The sequence below is a fragment of the Enoplosus armatus genome, chromosome 20 (genome assembly GCF_043641665.1).
Source record: "Enoplosus armatus isolate fEnoArm2 chromosome 20, fEnoArm2.hap1, whole genome shotgun sequence".
NCBI classification, from domain to species: domain Eukaryota; kingdom Metazoa; phylum Chordata; class Actinopteri; order Centrarchiformes; family Enoplosidae; genus Enoplosus; species Enoplosus armatus.
The window spans coordinates 18,401,139-18,416,186 of record NC_092199.1 but is presented as its reverse complement, the minus strand read 5'-3'; the positions used below and the strand labels follow the sequence as shown (position 1 = coordinate 18,416,186).

General features: G+C 40.8%; 1 protein-coding gene across 1 annotated transcript in view; it reads right to left on the bottom strand.

Moving 5' to 3' along the window:
* The window catches only part of exoc6 (exocyst complex component 6), a 39,729-nt gene extending 25,148 nt beyond the window's left edge, over window positions 1-14,581 (bottom strand). The window contains exons 1-6 of the mRNA XM_070926580.1: window positions 14,484-14,581; window positions 5,707-5,878; window positions 3,810-3,857; window positions 3,546-3,636; window positions 2,987-3,032; window positions 798-851 (exon numbers count right to left, since the gene is read on the bottom strand). Of these exons, the coding sequence (XP_070782681.1) occupies window positions 798-851; window positions 2,987-3,032; window positions 3,546-3,636; window positions 3,810-3,857; window positions 5,707-5,878; window positions 14,484-14,581 (509 nt within the window). The remainder of the gene's footprint in view (window positions 1-797; window positions 852-2,986; window positions 3,033-3,545; window positions 3,637-3,809; window positions 3,858-5,706; window positions 5,879-14,483) is intronic.
* Window positions 14,582-15,048: the final 467 nt, after the last annotated feature.

The window sequence follows — 15,048 nt, the reverse complement described above, 5'->3', positions numbered from 1 at the left end:
GAGAGAGGCTTAAGGTAGTTTTAACTTTAGTTAACACGTCTTTTCTAGACATGACCAACCTGTCTTTATTGACAGGCTATGCACCGCAGTCCTTTAAAGCAGCTGTAATTAAACCTCTTCTTAAAAAAGCCCACCCTTGATCCAGAGGTTTTAGCCAACTATAGACCCATATCTGACCCTCCCTTAATGAGATGTAATTCCTGTTGAAACAGCTTGCTGGGGCAAGAGAGTAGACAAAAAGGAATCAGTGTTAAAGCTGCACTAATCAATGTTTCCAAATAATCTGACAATGGACAACTACATGACAAGGCCGCTAACTCTGAAGTGAACAGGGTTTTTTTTGTTGCCCCTTTTAGCTCATTGTTTTGGTTTTATTAACTTGTTTACAACTTGCTCTTTTACCACTACAGTGGCCAAAAAAAATGAATTAATGCAGCTTTAAGTGTAAGCCAATATTATGAAGAGAAAGGTGGTTTGATTTGATGGATCAATCAGAAATACATTCAAAAATGTTTGTGGTTGGACATTTTTGGTTATGCTAGGCTAGTAGTGTAGCATGAGGCCATAATTTACATTTAGCAAAACTGTGTCACATTGATCACCAACTACCAACACAAGCAACACAAGCAACACAAGTAAACTTATGGTGCTGCTTTCTGTCTTGTTTTCCTTGTCCAATTTAAATGTGGCTACATTTAGGACCAACGTGTAAAAATGAATAGAAAACCAGTCTGGATTTCGTATAGTTACTCATCATCTTGAGTGTTCCTTCAAGAACCTCGATGGTATAATCCTACCTGGGGATGTAGACCTTCTCCAGCTGCTCCATGGTTTTCAACGCAGCGTAGTATCTGCAGAGACACGGTACAGCTTTAGTTAGGATCTAACCCCATCGTGACCTTTAGTCACAACCAGTAAAGGATAGGTTCACGAGTTTTCAAGTCTGTCTTGACACAATAATCAGGTGCCCATATGAACATACGTACTGGACATTAGGAGATCCCTTCCTAATGCGCTTCCAATGTAAGTCCTCGTTCTGTGCAAAAATATATCCCGCTTATCTGAAGCTAATTCGTCTCGAGTTGATCAAATGAAGTGAGTATCTTCCCAAGTACATACAGAGTATGAACAGAAGGAACAATTAGACAAATACAGACAAACATTATGAACCTATCCTTTAAGGAAAAGTGCTGCCTGGTTACATATGAAAGGTAGTGTGCAGTAGTGCTTCCAGAGAACAAGAGAGTCCCTAAAGACTAATGTATTGAAATTGTGACCAGTGTACTGAAATATGGTGGGATAGTGCTGTATCCTTTAGATCCCCTACTGATGGGCCAACTGCTTTACATTGTAAGGCCTAACGGGGGAATCAAAATGCTACATGTGTGTCTAATGCATTGCATGCGGTCGGATCTTTTCTTCTCGATGCCTCTTCAGCCACTTGTGGTATAAAGATATTGTGGTCTTTTCATATCACAATCGCAAGGGTTCAGCCTTGGGTCAGTGTGCTGAGCTCCCATCATTAGGCTGATAGGCAGGCTGTGGAGGGATCTAATTGGTCGGTCAGTGAGTGTAAAATGTGTTGTATACACATGAACAGAAGACAGACTCATAAACTGTACAGTGAAAAGGTTTGTCAGGGTGCACAGCACCAGGACGGAGGACACAAAGGCTGCAAGTGGCAGGGCATAGTACAGTTCTGTACATACAGCAGTACAGATAACAATGTGCATTTGCGGCATACAAACTCATTCCAATTCATAGTAAGTGTATAGGCTATGTAATTAGTGCTTCAAGTACACTCCACACACACACACACAAATCCCACAAGATGGCCAGCATGGTCTAATTGCCTTGGATTGGCTGTGAGCCGTGGCAGAGCTGCAGTGCGGGGGCCTTGTTGTGAACAAGGGCACACTGAGGGTCAATTGTCCTGCCAGTGAATGGCCTCTTCCTTTGGTACACAGTAATGAACAAGAAAGGGTCATTATTGTCCTGTTTAAAGTGAACTCCCCTCCCCTCGTTAGACTTGTTATACAGACGGGCATGTAAACACGGCAAAACATGAAGTTCACGGGTAAAAATGAAGTCCAATCAAACCCCCAACAGCAGCGGATGAGCTGAAACGTTAGTGGGAAACCTGCATTGTGAATACTGGATGATGTTTGATTGAAAAAAAAACACCTCTATACAAGGACAACAGAAAAATATATACAGTTTTGTCCATTGTTTTTGTAACACTACCACTTACTCAAAAGTAACTTAATACCAGGTTGCAAAGCTGTCCAGTCGAATCCATTTCATTTACATAGCCCAATATCACAAATCACAAGTTTGCCGCGAGGGGGCTTTGCAATCTGTACCGTATACAACACCCTCTGTCCTTAGACCCTTGATTCAGAGAAAGAAAAACTCCCCCTTTAACGGGGAAACAATGTTAGAAAGCTCCGGAAGAGAAACAGAGGAGGGATCCCTCTCAGATAGACAGACTTTTGTCGCCTACTGTGGTTCATACTTCCGCCTCTGATAACAGCTGGCATCACTGATGATAGATTTGATTAGGGCTTTGACTGAACTCCTTTTTTTGATAATATTTTTGCGTTTTCTGAATATATTTCTGGGAGAAAAATATAAGAGAAAAATAATGTATACTTGTATGTTATGTATACTTATGAGGCTGTGTGCGTATATTTATGTCACTGTCAGTGTTGTTTTCATTGTTAATTTTCATTGTTCGTATAAAAAACAGCCAACAGTGATGCCACTAGAAGTCAGCAAAAACAAGACTTTCAGCTGCTGTTAAGTTAGTAGAGTGGGTCCACACTAGATTTTGGAACTGAAAACTAGATGATTAGACGTGGGTGAAGTTACTCTTTAAGAACCTAGGGGACATTTGAATTTCAAAATTCAACAAAATAAAGTTGTTGTTTTTAATATCACAGTTATACAAGTCACATTGCGATGAAATGCTTTGCGAGTTGGATACCTTTTGGAGTCCAGCTGCTCCTTTAGTTTGCTGTACATTTCGAGCACTGCAAAAGGAAGAGAAGAGGGAGTTTGTTGGTTCAAGCATTTCACTCACTTTTGCACCAAAAAAAACCCCAAACAAATTTACCGCGCATACAAAGATGCATAGGTATATAGAATAAAACACACTGGACTAAAAAAATGTTTTTTTTTAGAAAACGAGGCCAAAGCACCAAATGCTCCTTTACCCAAACAATATCAAATCCAAAATGTCTGTATTTGACTTCCGAGTCTCCTAATAATACCTCTGCACTGCCTAAGCTACGGGGGGATAGGAAACATTTAAAGAATTACATAAGCGCTTATCATGGCCACCACCTAATTGCTCACATAGTTAGGTTAAGTCTTCTTCTCACTCAACACGCCCAAGATGTCCTCCGGTCATATTGTAGGCACAAGTACATGTATAGGGACTCCAGTGGCACCCTGAGGTGACTCAGGTGACTTAACACTAACATCTAATTGACACTGAAATTAAAGTGACCGTCACAGTGACACGCAAGCAGCAGTGGTGGTACCTGGTATGCAGAGCTGGAGCTTCTCCACAGTGGTGGCCATGTTCCTCTGCTGGATCCGACAGCGAATCACCTCCTCTGTCTGAGCTGTCACCTGAGGGAAAGGATGCAAAAAAAACAAAAAAAACGGAAAAAGGAGACAATGAGAAAGAGGCCACCGCTGGGTTAAAGGACGGCCATGCCTGATGCAGAGCCGTCTTTGCGGTTAATGAGCACGCATATATGTCCTGACAGCACAGTAAAAAGCACATTCATTCATTCACTTACCTCCCTGCCAGCCTCTTGTAGTCTGCGATTAGTGTCCGTCACTTGACCCTTTCAAATCAAACACAGACATCAGTTAGCCGTGCGGCCTTTTATTCTTCCTTTCCTCGACCCATTGTTTCTACAAATCTTTGTTTATTGTCAACAAATGCCATGTATCTTCTGCCTTTGTGCCGCAGAGCTTCACTGTTGTGCACACGCTATTAAAAAAAAAAACACATAAGTGAGTCACACTGTTTGCACTGCAATGTATTACCTTTTTTTTTTCAACCGCAAATGATGTGCCCCGAAGGAAAATGTTGTCTACATCCATTTGATCTAATAAGATAAAGTTTTCAGTCTGTTCATCAGCACCACCAGCACCTTTGCATGGCAGCTCGGTCGCTGTCAGTGTGTGAATGGGTGAACGAGACCTGAACTGTAAAGCGCTTTGGGAACCGTGAAGGTTGAAAAACGCTATATATGTCAAGACCATTTAAGGGAAGAGTTTGTAATACAGCCTACATAGTCCAACTTAACTAAATGGAAAACTTGTGTGGACTGCTGTACTATTACAGGTATTTTGAACAATGCAACTTGTACAAAAAAGTTATGCAGCCCCTTCAGGGAACTTTGTATTCGCAATATGAATCATTTTTAAGATCAATACTTGGCATCAAAGTGTGTCGATGCCATGTTGCCTCTTGTTTGAGTAACATCAGCTAGAGACGGACGAAGCACATTGCTGGTCACATGTCTCTCCGTGCCCTCTCTTTTCCCTCTCTACCTCCCTCGCTGCAGCTGCTCAGCCTTGTAATCAGCTCATTGTCCATGAGGGGGCAGGGACAAAGGCAGGCAAATTCAGATTAACCAGGCAGCGGGGACCTGAACCCATCGTCGGCGCACTGGGCCTTTCATGGGGTTTAATGGCTTGTGACAGGCTCTTTCTCACAGATTCAGTGACAAACTTCTCGATTCTGGATGGGGATTTTTGAACTCTCGGCTCTTGTCACACGGCTGAGAGCCATGACCCAATTGACCAGTCGGCTTTTTGATGACAATCCTTTCAACAGAGAAGCTTCCAAACGAGGGGGGATCGACATACATAATCACCGCCTCTTTTTTCCATTCAGCTCGGGCGCAGCACCACAGCAAGACAGACAAGTGACATTTCTGGTAAAGGTAACCTAGACTGTTCTCTATCTAAAACAACATGCTGCACCGGGGAGTGTAACCTATGACCTTTCCATTATGGGACAGCATCTGTTCTCATTAGCTACCTTGTCCCATTACGGAGAAAAGCCCTGCTTAGTCCAATCTAGAAGTGCCAGCTCAAGGGCAACTCGATTTGATACAAATTCTTGAAAACGGTAAAAATGTCCTGTTTCATTTAGTACTTCTGGATTTCCTCCGCTCTGGATGACTACGGATGGGTACCGAAACCCGGTATTAAACGGGCCCCAGGGCTTAATTATGAAAGACTGTATTATTGATAAGCTCCGACGTTACTACGACGATTGATAAGCAGTATCGGTAAGAGTAACGATACCCATCCCTATGACTAGTATGAGCGATAAAGGTCCTTACTATGTTATATCCCACCCCACCAGGTGTGACCGTAAGATTTTGATAAGCAATTCTTTTTTTTCGCATCCAAAAACTGACACTAGCAAATCTGCAAAAGTGACTATCACTATGACCCTCTTTCCCAAGGCGAATGAAAGTAACACGGTTACAGTTACTGTGGGAAAATAGCCCCATTAAAGCATATACATGCATCTAGCATTGCAGCGGCAGAATGCTCCTAGCATTCTAGTTGGTAGTTGCTTGGAGTTCACGCAGCCACTATATTTTGAGATTTGGCTGGCAATGTGGGTGGCTATCTTCTGGGCCTGGCCTCTTTCCAGTAAATTTCTCTTACCATCAGTTTCTCCGCATCAGCACGGACTTTGAGGAGCTCCGTTATGGCGTCCACAAAGCCTTGGTGGTGGAAATTGCACATCTTCTCAATCTCGCGGTCATGGTTCCTTATCCTGGCATCCAGCTTTTCCATGAAACGCTTGTGGGCGTTGGGCTGGTCATCATAAATAGACCTGAGAGAGACAAATGAGGTGAGGAAACGGGGGGGGGGGGGGGGGCAAAAGGCAAAAGGGCGGTAAGGCAGGAAGGGCTTCAAGGAGTGCTGTAGATTCAACTGTGTAAATAAGTGTGCAGGTTGTGTTTCTCTGTGTATGTCAATGTCAATCAATCAAATTCATTTGTCACATGTAATCTAGATTTGCAACTATTACTTGATCAAAAGATCGATACTTTCAATAATCAATAAATCGTTTCAGTCACTTTTGCTGGTTCCAGGATTTGCAGCTTTTCTTTGTCATTTATGACAGTACATGAAGAGCCTTTGGGGTTTTGGACTGTTGGTTGGACAAAAGAAGCTATTTCAAGGCGTCACTTTGGGCTCTGGGAAATGGTAATGAGCATTTTTCCCCAATTTTTTGACATTTTATAGACTAAAGGATTCATCGATTAATCGTGAAAATAATCTGCAGATTAATCGACATGACATAAGGTACAATCACAGGGACATAGCACAGCACAGCAACCATCAGTGGAAGAGCAATTTACAACATTGTTTTGATTAAACGCGCTGTGTGCAACCAGTCAATTTCGAAGGTCGAAATCGAAAGCTAATTTCGATCAATTTTCGATTTAAAATCGGCATCATGACACCCCTTGTGTGTACCGAACAACAGCACTGCAAAAATACAGAGAAACAACATTACAGTGCTAGTGGGCAGGTCTAGGTGGCCAGTTGTTTCCTTGTAATGTATGTTACTTGGCAATAAACAGTTTCTGATTCTGATTCTGATTATTGTAAAGAACCCCGCTATGAATCACTACTGGTCACACACACACACACACACACACACACACACACCTCTGTCATATCCTGGTTTGGCACAGATGGCCATGTGTATATATGTAACTGAGTGTGTGTGTGTGTGTGTGTGTGTGTGTGTGTGTGTGTGTGTGAGAGAGTGTGTGTGTGTTTGTGTGTGTGTGTGTGTTAGACTGAGGTTCCGTGTATAAGCAGGCACCATTAGCATGGACCTATAACCACAATTTTCCTCTGAAAAGATATTAAATATGGACCTACTGAGATATTAGTTAAACACAAGACCGTGTTCATTCAAAAAGTAGTTTGAAAACAATATTATTATTATTATCATTATAGTTTGACAACTTTAAAATGAAGATGGACTATTACTTTTCTTTACATTTTGATGATACGACACAATACACCAGATTGGAAAAGCAATGTAGTCAAGGTGATTTAGATGTCCGTAAAAAGAAAATTAGAGATATCATTGTAGGGACACATATTCCCCAAATGAGATTTGTTTTTGGTGACTTCACTTGGAGACTAGGCGTGGAGAATAGATACATATTAACAAGATGAAAGTAGTTTCATGTGGGTCTTCTAGACTGATGAGTCAAATCATCGACTTATAGGGCTTAGAACTTGTGGGTTCTTCGAGCTTTTTCTCTGAAAAAAGACTGGACAGCTACACAACGAGCTGAAACTCACTATAAAGCTCCGCAAAGCCGAGGGGAGCCGCACATTCAGGCGATAATTCTCTGTAGGTTCATCACTACGAACGACCTCTTTCCCACGTATTTGATACATTGTTATTATATAAATACCATTAATAGCTGCTTTAGCACCATGCAATAGTGAAAAAAAAAGTGGTGGCCCATGGTTGCAACGGTTGGTTGAAATAACTAATTTTGACCATTGCATGTCCTTAACAATATTTAATTGAAGGGCTCCTTTAAAAAAAAAAAAATGTGTGTCTGTGAGCACCCGCCCCCTTTGTATTTGGTCTTTTAAAAAAACTGGACCAGGTCTGAATCAAACAACCAATCAGGGTTAGCTAGCACATAACTGGCCAATCACATCAGCTCTCTACACACAACGGCTTCTACAGAAGGTTCCGCCTTCTGGATTGGAGTGTGAATCAGAACGATTACCCTGATTGGTTGTTTGATTCAGACCAGGTCCAGTGTTTTAAAGGAGCCCTTCAACTAGATATTGTTAGTGACATGCAATGGTCAAAATGTGTCATTTCAACCAAAAATAAAAATGCAACAAAGACCTGAGCTCTTTTAAAAACTCTTACTAAAGTAAGTAAGTAAAGTACTCTAAGTAAATGTAAATCTTCATTATCTATTGCTACATATTAATTTATTTCTACTGAATGTAAACAGCTCCCTGCATTATTCTTACACGTGATGTTTATTTGTGTTATAATTTCACTCCAACACTACGTTTCCTTTTTTCATTCTTACACACACACATATATATATGTTACTGTACGTTTTTGAGTTCATAATTGTTTTCAGTAAAGTTTACAAGAATGTGTGTGTATCTGTTACATAAAGCAGGGAGCAGGGACATAACGTGAAACGATGCATTGGGTTGAAATCAGCATGGTTGCAGCCTGAAAGTGTGTCTGCCAGCAGCTACTGGTACACGTGTCTTTGGACACAGTGCATTCACCAACAAGCCTTCAGTGTAAATGGATCATAAAACAACCTCGTGGACACAAAGAAGGTCATGACAGCTCATTCTAAAGCCATAAAACTGACTTATCAGCAAGGATGGCCTTTGGCCTTTAAGTGGCTTTTAAGAATATAATATGCTTCTGATATGGGACGGGTTAGGAAATGATGAATGTGGATCCCAGGCTGACAAAAAAAGCCATTTATTTCAGCTGGAGTAACAGCTCCATCTAGTGGCATTTTAGTGAAATACTATGACGATAAATAGCATATAGTTTATTGAAATGAACAGGGTTATTTTGTGATTTCTGAGCATCTTTGAAGATTAATTCATATAAATTAATTAATGGATAACCTAAAATGTCCTTAATTAAACTAGGACAAAACAGAGGTCCTAGTTATTGATCCAAACTCTTAAAAGAGGGAGACTGTGCCTACACTATCTCAGCACATTACACCACAGGCAAAAAAAATCTGGTGGTCACTATTGAGTCTGTTGATTCCAGTCGCAACAAGAAATACAACATTGCTCTGTCATTTAAAGACTAACAATCTAAAATGATTAAGATTAAGGTAGAGCCTGTAACAGGCACAATTACAGAGACCATTGTGGTGATCTGACAGGCCCACATCGCCACCCATAGAGCCATATTTTAAGCCTTACTTTTACATAGAATGTGTTATTACCACTCTACTGCCAATGTTTTGATTATAAGCACTTCATTCATACATTGGTCCAAACTACTTGGGATGTCACAAAGTCATGCTTGTAGGTAGAGCTGAAACAATTGATCAGTCCAGTGGTTCCCAACCTTTCTCTTAAGGGAAGCAGCCTACTTCTTTTTAAATATCTTTACGTATATTTCATTATATTCATTGCATAAAAAAAGGTGTCAAAGCACTGTAGGACGTTTGTGTAAAACTAGCAGTTTGTATAAAATTCTGAACAGACTATTTCCTGTGGATATTGTAATGTATCAGACGATTTTCCCTGATATTTTTGGGAACACAATTCTATGTCCATATTCTGATTTCCTTTTAATTTCACTATAATACATACGTTTTAATAGTCCAAGCAGCCTGACTTTGTCATAAATAAAAATATTTCTAAACTTCTAAAATAGCCCTTAAATTTTGTTGTCTTCTTCACAGAAATGAATTCATATATTATTCATATATTATATTTTATATATATGTATATAAAAATTCTTACACCCTTAAAATCAAGAGGGCTTCACAACCCCCCATGGAGCTTTGGCGACCCCTGATGGGGGTCTGGACCCCCAGGTTGGGAACCACTGGATTAGACTATCAACAGACAATTTATCTGCAATTGAATTCTGCATTCATTTCAGTTTTATATCACAGTACACTGAATATCTTTGGGTTTTGGACTATTGGGTGGACAAAACAAGGCATTTGCTTTTTTTGTGAGGCACATTTTTCCCTATTTTCAGACATTCTTTCGACTAAATCGATTAATCGAGGAAATAATAGGCAGATTAATGGATAATGAAGATAACTGTTAGTTGCAGCCCTGTCTGTGTCTATGGTACTGTGTCGTGTTGACATCCTGTATTACGTCACAACTACGTACAGCTTGGCCTGAGCTCATGATTATTACATGATCACCTTAGCACGATTATTACATGACCGCCTGATCACAATTATTACATGATCACCTGATCACAATTATTACATGGCCGCCTGATCACGATTATTACATGATCACCATATCACGATTATTACATGATCACCTGATCACAATTATTACATGCCTGCCTGATCACAATCATTACATGACCGCCTGATCGCAATTATTACATGACCGCCTGATCACAATTACTACATGATCACCTTATCACAATTATTACATGACCGCCTGATTATTTGAGCTGACCGCAATCATTTTGCATAATCCTTAGATTCCACAATCAAGGGAAGTTTTGCAGTTGAATATTTTTGTCATTATTTACATGTTGATATTTAGTCATATTTGCTTCTATTCTTAATATAGTTTGTTTAATCCAGCTCTACTCTGAATAATTATATTGTATTTATTACATGTAATGCGATAACAAATGCACGCATGTCCCTTCAGGACCGACTGTGGAGACTTAAAGACGCTTTAGGGCAGCGAGCAGCTGCAGGTGCAGAGTGGAGCTGCACAGTTTTCTGCCCGTGTTGTGGACATCTGTAATATACAGGGATGAACGGAAGCCTTTTCTTTGTGTTTTCAAGCTTATTTTGGTATGAGGTAGGGCTGGGTGATATGGCAGATAGGGCAAAATCTTCCACCACGGTATAAGTAATTTTATATCCCCGTAACGGTGGAAACGGTATTGTCAACTCTCTACCGGTGGTCACATTTTGTCTCCCCTACAGGTGCAGCAGTGTGTTTGACAGCTCTGGGGAAAAGTTCTTGGGGATCATGTACTGACCGTCCTCTGCTGCTTCATTTGAGTGTGTTTAAAACGAGTTTAGAATTGTTGTGCAATGTAATCAGACCAAACAGCTGATCTGTCATGCGATATTTATCACATCGACTATTTGTTGTATAAACTCTTTATGGACAGAAGGAAAGAAACATCTCAAGCAAGTGTAAAACCTTTTCAGCGATATTGTAAAAGTTTTGTTGAATTTTGTTGCTTCCATCCAGCTTTTCTAATTAGATCATTTGCAAAATGCTTGGATAGAAACGTGGCTTTGTGTTTGCCCGTTGCATATTAGCTTTTGAAAATAAAACTTCCTTCTACATGAATTAGCTATTGTGAACCACTTTTTCGTTACATTAGGCAGGCCTACACAACAGTTTTAAATAAACTATTTAAAATAAATCCATGTGCAGCAGAGCCAGAGGTGTAACGTTGTTTCAGAATGAAAACTATTTGAAAATGAATTGACACTCCTTTGCCCACGGCCACATCATTTCGATGAGCAAGCATTGAAATGGATTTAGGCCTAGTTGTAAAGCTAAACACAACAGCACCGCTGTGTGGCGTAAAACGAACAGAAAAAGACAATCAAGTCGTTAATCAATAATTATTTGTATGACAATTGATCGTTAACTCAAATTTCAAGATTGTGACAGCCCTACGTTACGCAGCAACACACACGGCTGAAAGTGAATGTAACGTTGTTACTGGCTCCGTTGTGCATTTTCAAAAACAACTTCAGTGTTGAGGCGGAGGTGTGCTAACATTTATTGAACCTTCAGAGGAAAAGAGAGGAGGCGCTACATCACACAACATACTCTGTAATCCACAGTGGTAACTCCATGGACCACAACAAGCACACTTAGTGGCACTTCATTTTCCTGCTTAATTTCATTTAATTTTATATAATTGAATGCCCAGTTTCCCATTCTACTTTATTTGAGTCAATATACCAAACTCCTTAAATCCCATTGTTCAGACAAACAATACTCGTACAGGCAACAAACCTGACCCCTTCCCTCTGTGGAGCTACGCAGAGGCCAACAGTTGACACAGAGACATTTTGTTAAACAAATCAGATGCTGCTTTACCTAATCAAATGCTCATGCTTACTTTCACATATTTGGCAGAAGAGTTTGAAGTCAGCTCAATTGCCAGAGGACAAGTGGAAGATAATACACTTTTTAAGGAGCCATATTTCTGCATCACAAATTCTCAGGGCCCAAAGTGATGACTAGAGCTATAAGGGAAGGAGATTTCTCTCAGTCCGTATTCCTTTAATGTGACAAACAATGATTACTTTCATTATTGATTAATCCATCATGTTTTCAAATTTCATTTGAGCTACAGAATGTAAAAAGAACATTTCAATTAGCCTCAACAGTCCAAAAGACCCATGGTATTCAATGTACACAGATAGAGATACAGACACAGAGAAGAGCAGAACATTCTTACAATGGAAAGCTGGCACTGGCTAATGTTTGGTGTTCTTGATAAATGACTAACTGATAATTTGCCATGGACCTGAAGCTAAGAACTAGGTCTGATGTGATGAACAGCACAGCACATGCAAACTGTACGTCCATGCAGGCCAGTAATCATCAGCCTCCATGCTTTCATACGAGGTTCCCCTTTCCTGTTATTAATAATTGAAAGCAGGTGGTTGCTGAAACAAATAGGTCACTGTCTTCCTGCTTCCTGCCAGGGCAGGAAGCCAATTTCAGCCAGCCTGAAGTGGCCTCTGAGTTACAAACACTTTATCATTCAACCTCCCAATATGTTTTTCACACAGTTTAAAAATACGCCACCCTGTATTTTTCAAATTGTCGCGACTGTTTGTGTAGATTCAGTGAATTCTTTTGTGTTTTTCAAACTGCAACTAGTAGGCAAAATCTTAAGTACTACAGTCTTGTCATAGCTGGGTGCCAGTAACTCACACAGATAGACAGATAGAAGGGATGTGACATTCTCACAGTTTTTAGCCTGGCCTTTTAAACTGGTCTGTTATTGCTGCAGTTTCTTACATCTGTGGTCTGGGCATGTGCTCTACACTGTACACATTGCTTTAAAGTAATAAAAACTTGGTTATAGTAGGGGTGCCCACTAAAAGTGGATGATTAGACAGAGCAACACGGGATAAAAGCATGGCAGAGCAGTGGGACTCATTTCTGCTCACTGCTAGGACACTCTAAGCTCCAGTACTGAATGTTAGCTAAGTCGGCTGAAGTACTTTTAAACCAGCAGGTGAAACAGCCTCCTCTGCTGCAGTCTAGCGTGGTTGACTATTCAGCGTTGTCAGCAGCCAATCAGGAGGGACGTTCCGTGTGTTGGCTAGGACTTTATAGCTGTACAATGACCACAACACACACTTTTCTATCCCTCTGACTGCATGCAAATATGATGGGGTTTTTTTTTTTTTTAGACACTAAAATGTGAGTCTTGTTTGGTAAAACATGAGGCTGACACGCGTAGACTCTTATAGAAGTTTAGTGAGGGGCAGCTGCTCTGAAGGTGCGCCGGACTGTACTGTTACTGGGCGGAGGCCATGAATAATAGATTTCTCACAATCGTGGGTGTATTGAAGAATCAGTAATGATACAAAAAGCTGAGCTGATATAACACGGTATTTTTATCACATTGTAATAATAATGTGATATAGTAACTGTGTGAGTGTAAGGAGGAACTCAACCAGAATTTTCATTTCAGGCAGTACCCACAAAAATAAGTGCCTTCCAAGACTGTTAAGCTGGAGACAATGTCATTTTTCAACTACTAACCTACACCTTCTAGGTCAGCTGTTAATATAATGGCCGTGTAGATAACATCATAAAAGAAACACTTAAACGGAAACAGTGCTGTGAGAGGTACATAATGTTACCTTTGGGACACATATTCACTGGTTTCCCCAGGTATGCTGCAAGACAAACACGGCCTACAGGCATGTCTTCGGGACAGACGTGTGTGAGAGGTGGAGGCATACAGGCATGTCTTCGGGACAGACGTGTGTGAGAGGTGGAGGCATTCAGCAGTGGCTGAAGTCAGTTTATACACACTAGCTTAGTCATTAGTCAAACCAATGTCACTCATTAACGTTAATTACGGCCTCGGAAGCTAGCTTGGTAGCTACTTAACACCACCAGTGCAGTGTGCTAGAGAACGTTAGCTTGAGCAATTCAGCCTCTCGTTTCACCACTATCGAGCTCTGTGGCAACCACAACACAACACCAGGGGGTCAAGATGACGCATCAAACCGTGGTATAACGGAATACCAGTATCGTGCATTTTCAAATGAACAACTTGCCGAAATTGTTGGCACCGTTAGCTAACATCGGCTGCACAATGATAATAAGATGTGCAGTCACACAGCCACAGCCACACCCACAAGCGATGTTTACATTTTGACAGGTCACCAGCCATCCATCAATACACAGAACCTGGAACACCCCACACAAACGCGGCTTTACTTGCCTCCAATTTGAATTAACAGTGGCCAGTGTTGGCCTGTTAGCTAACGAGGCAGCTAGGCTCATGCTTCATTTCAAACACCATATAGCCTTGTTGGCTAAAATTGCTAATGTTAGCCTACCGGTGGCTAGGGCAGCTAGCTAAGCTAACGTTAGCTCGTGAACAAAAGGTCTGAAAACCAAACACACAGACATTATGGTTGGCGAGGGCTCTCTCAGGAGCTATATATTCTTACCGGAGAGTGGGACCAACACACGCCGTGTCGGTGCTCTCAATTTCCTGTAAAATCCGCTCGTGCTCCGTTATACACTCCAGGGTTTCATTCTCCGCCATGATTGTTATGTGTGTATAATGGCTATCGCTGCAGCTACAGCAGAGTACAGGTCAGTATGAGGTCTAGCCTGTGGGGGACGCACTACAGCTGTAATGAATTCAATGTCAGCAGCTTTGTTTCCACATATCCTGTATATTACATTACAGTAAAGTTGCAACAGTATTGCACATGCGCAGACCTTTACCCCCAAAACACCGTGGCCAACATGGAAAACGATATTGGTTGCTGGCTGTTGTTGAATTGTAGAACTGATATCAGCCCAGCCAGTGACATAATCTGATCAAATTGGTTTTCATGTTTTCCATAATAACATAATAGTTAGAAATGCTGTATAAATTGTTTCACTATTAATGCACTAACCCTTCTTAAAATGACATTTAGTTTTATTGACAGATAATGTTGTATTTGCATCTTAACTAAAAAAGGAGCTAGTGTCTAGTGTCTTTTTAATGATATTATAATTACA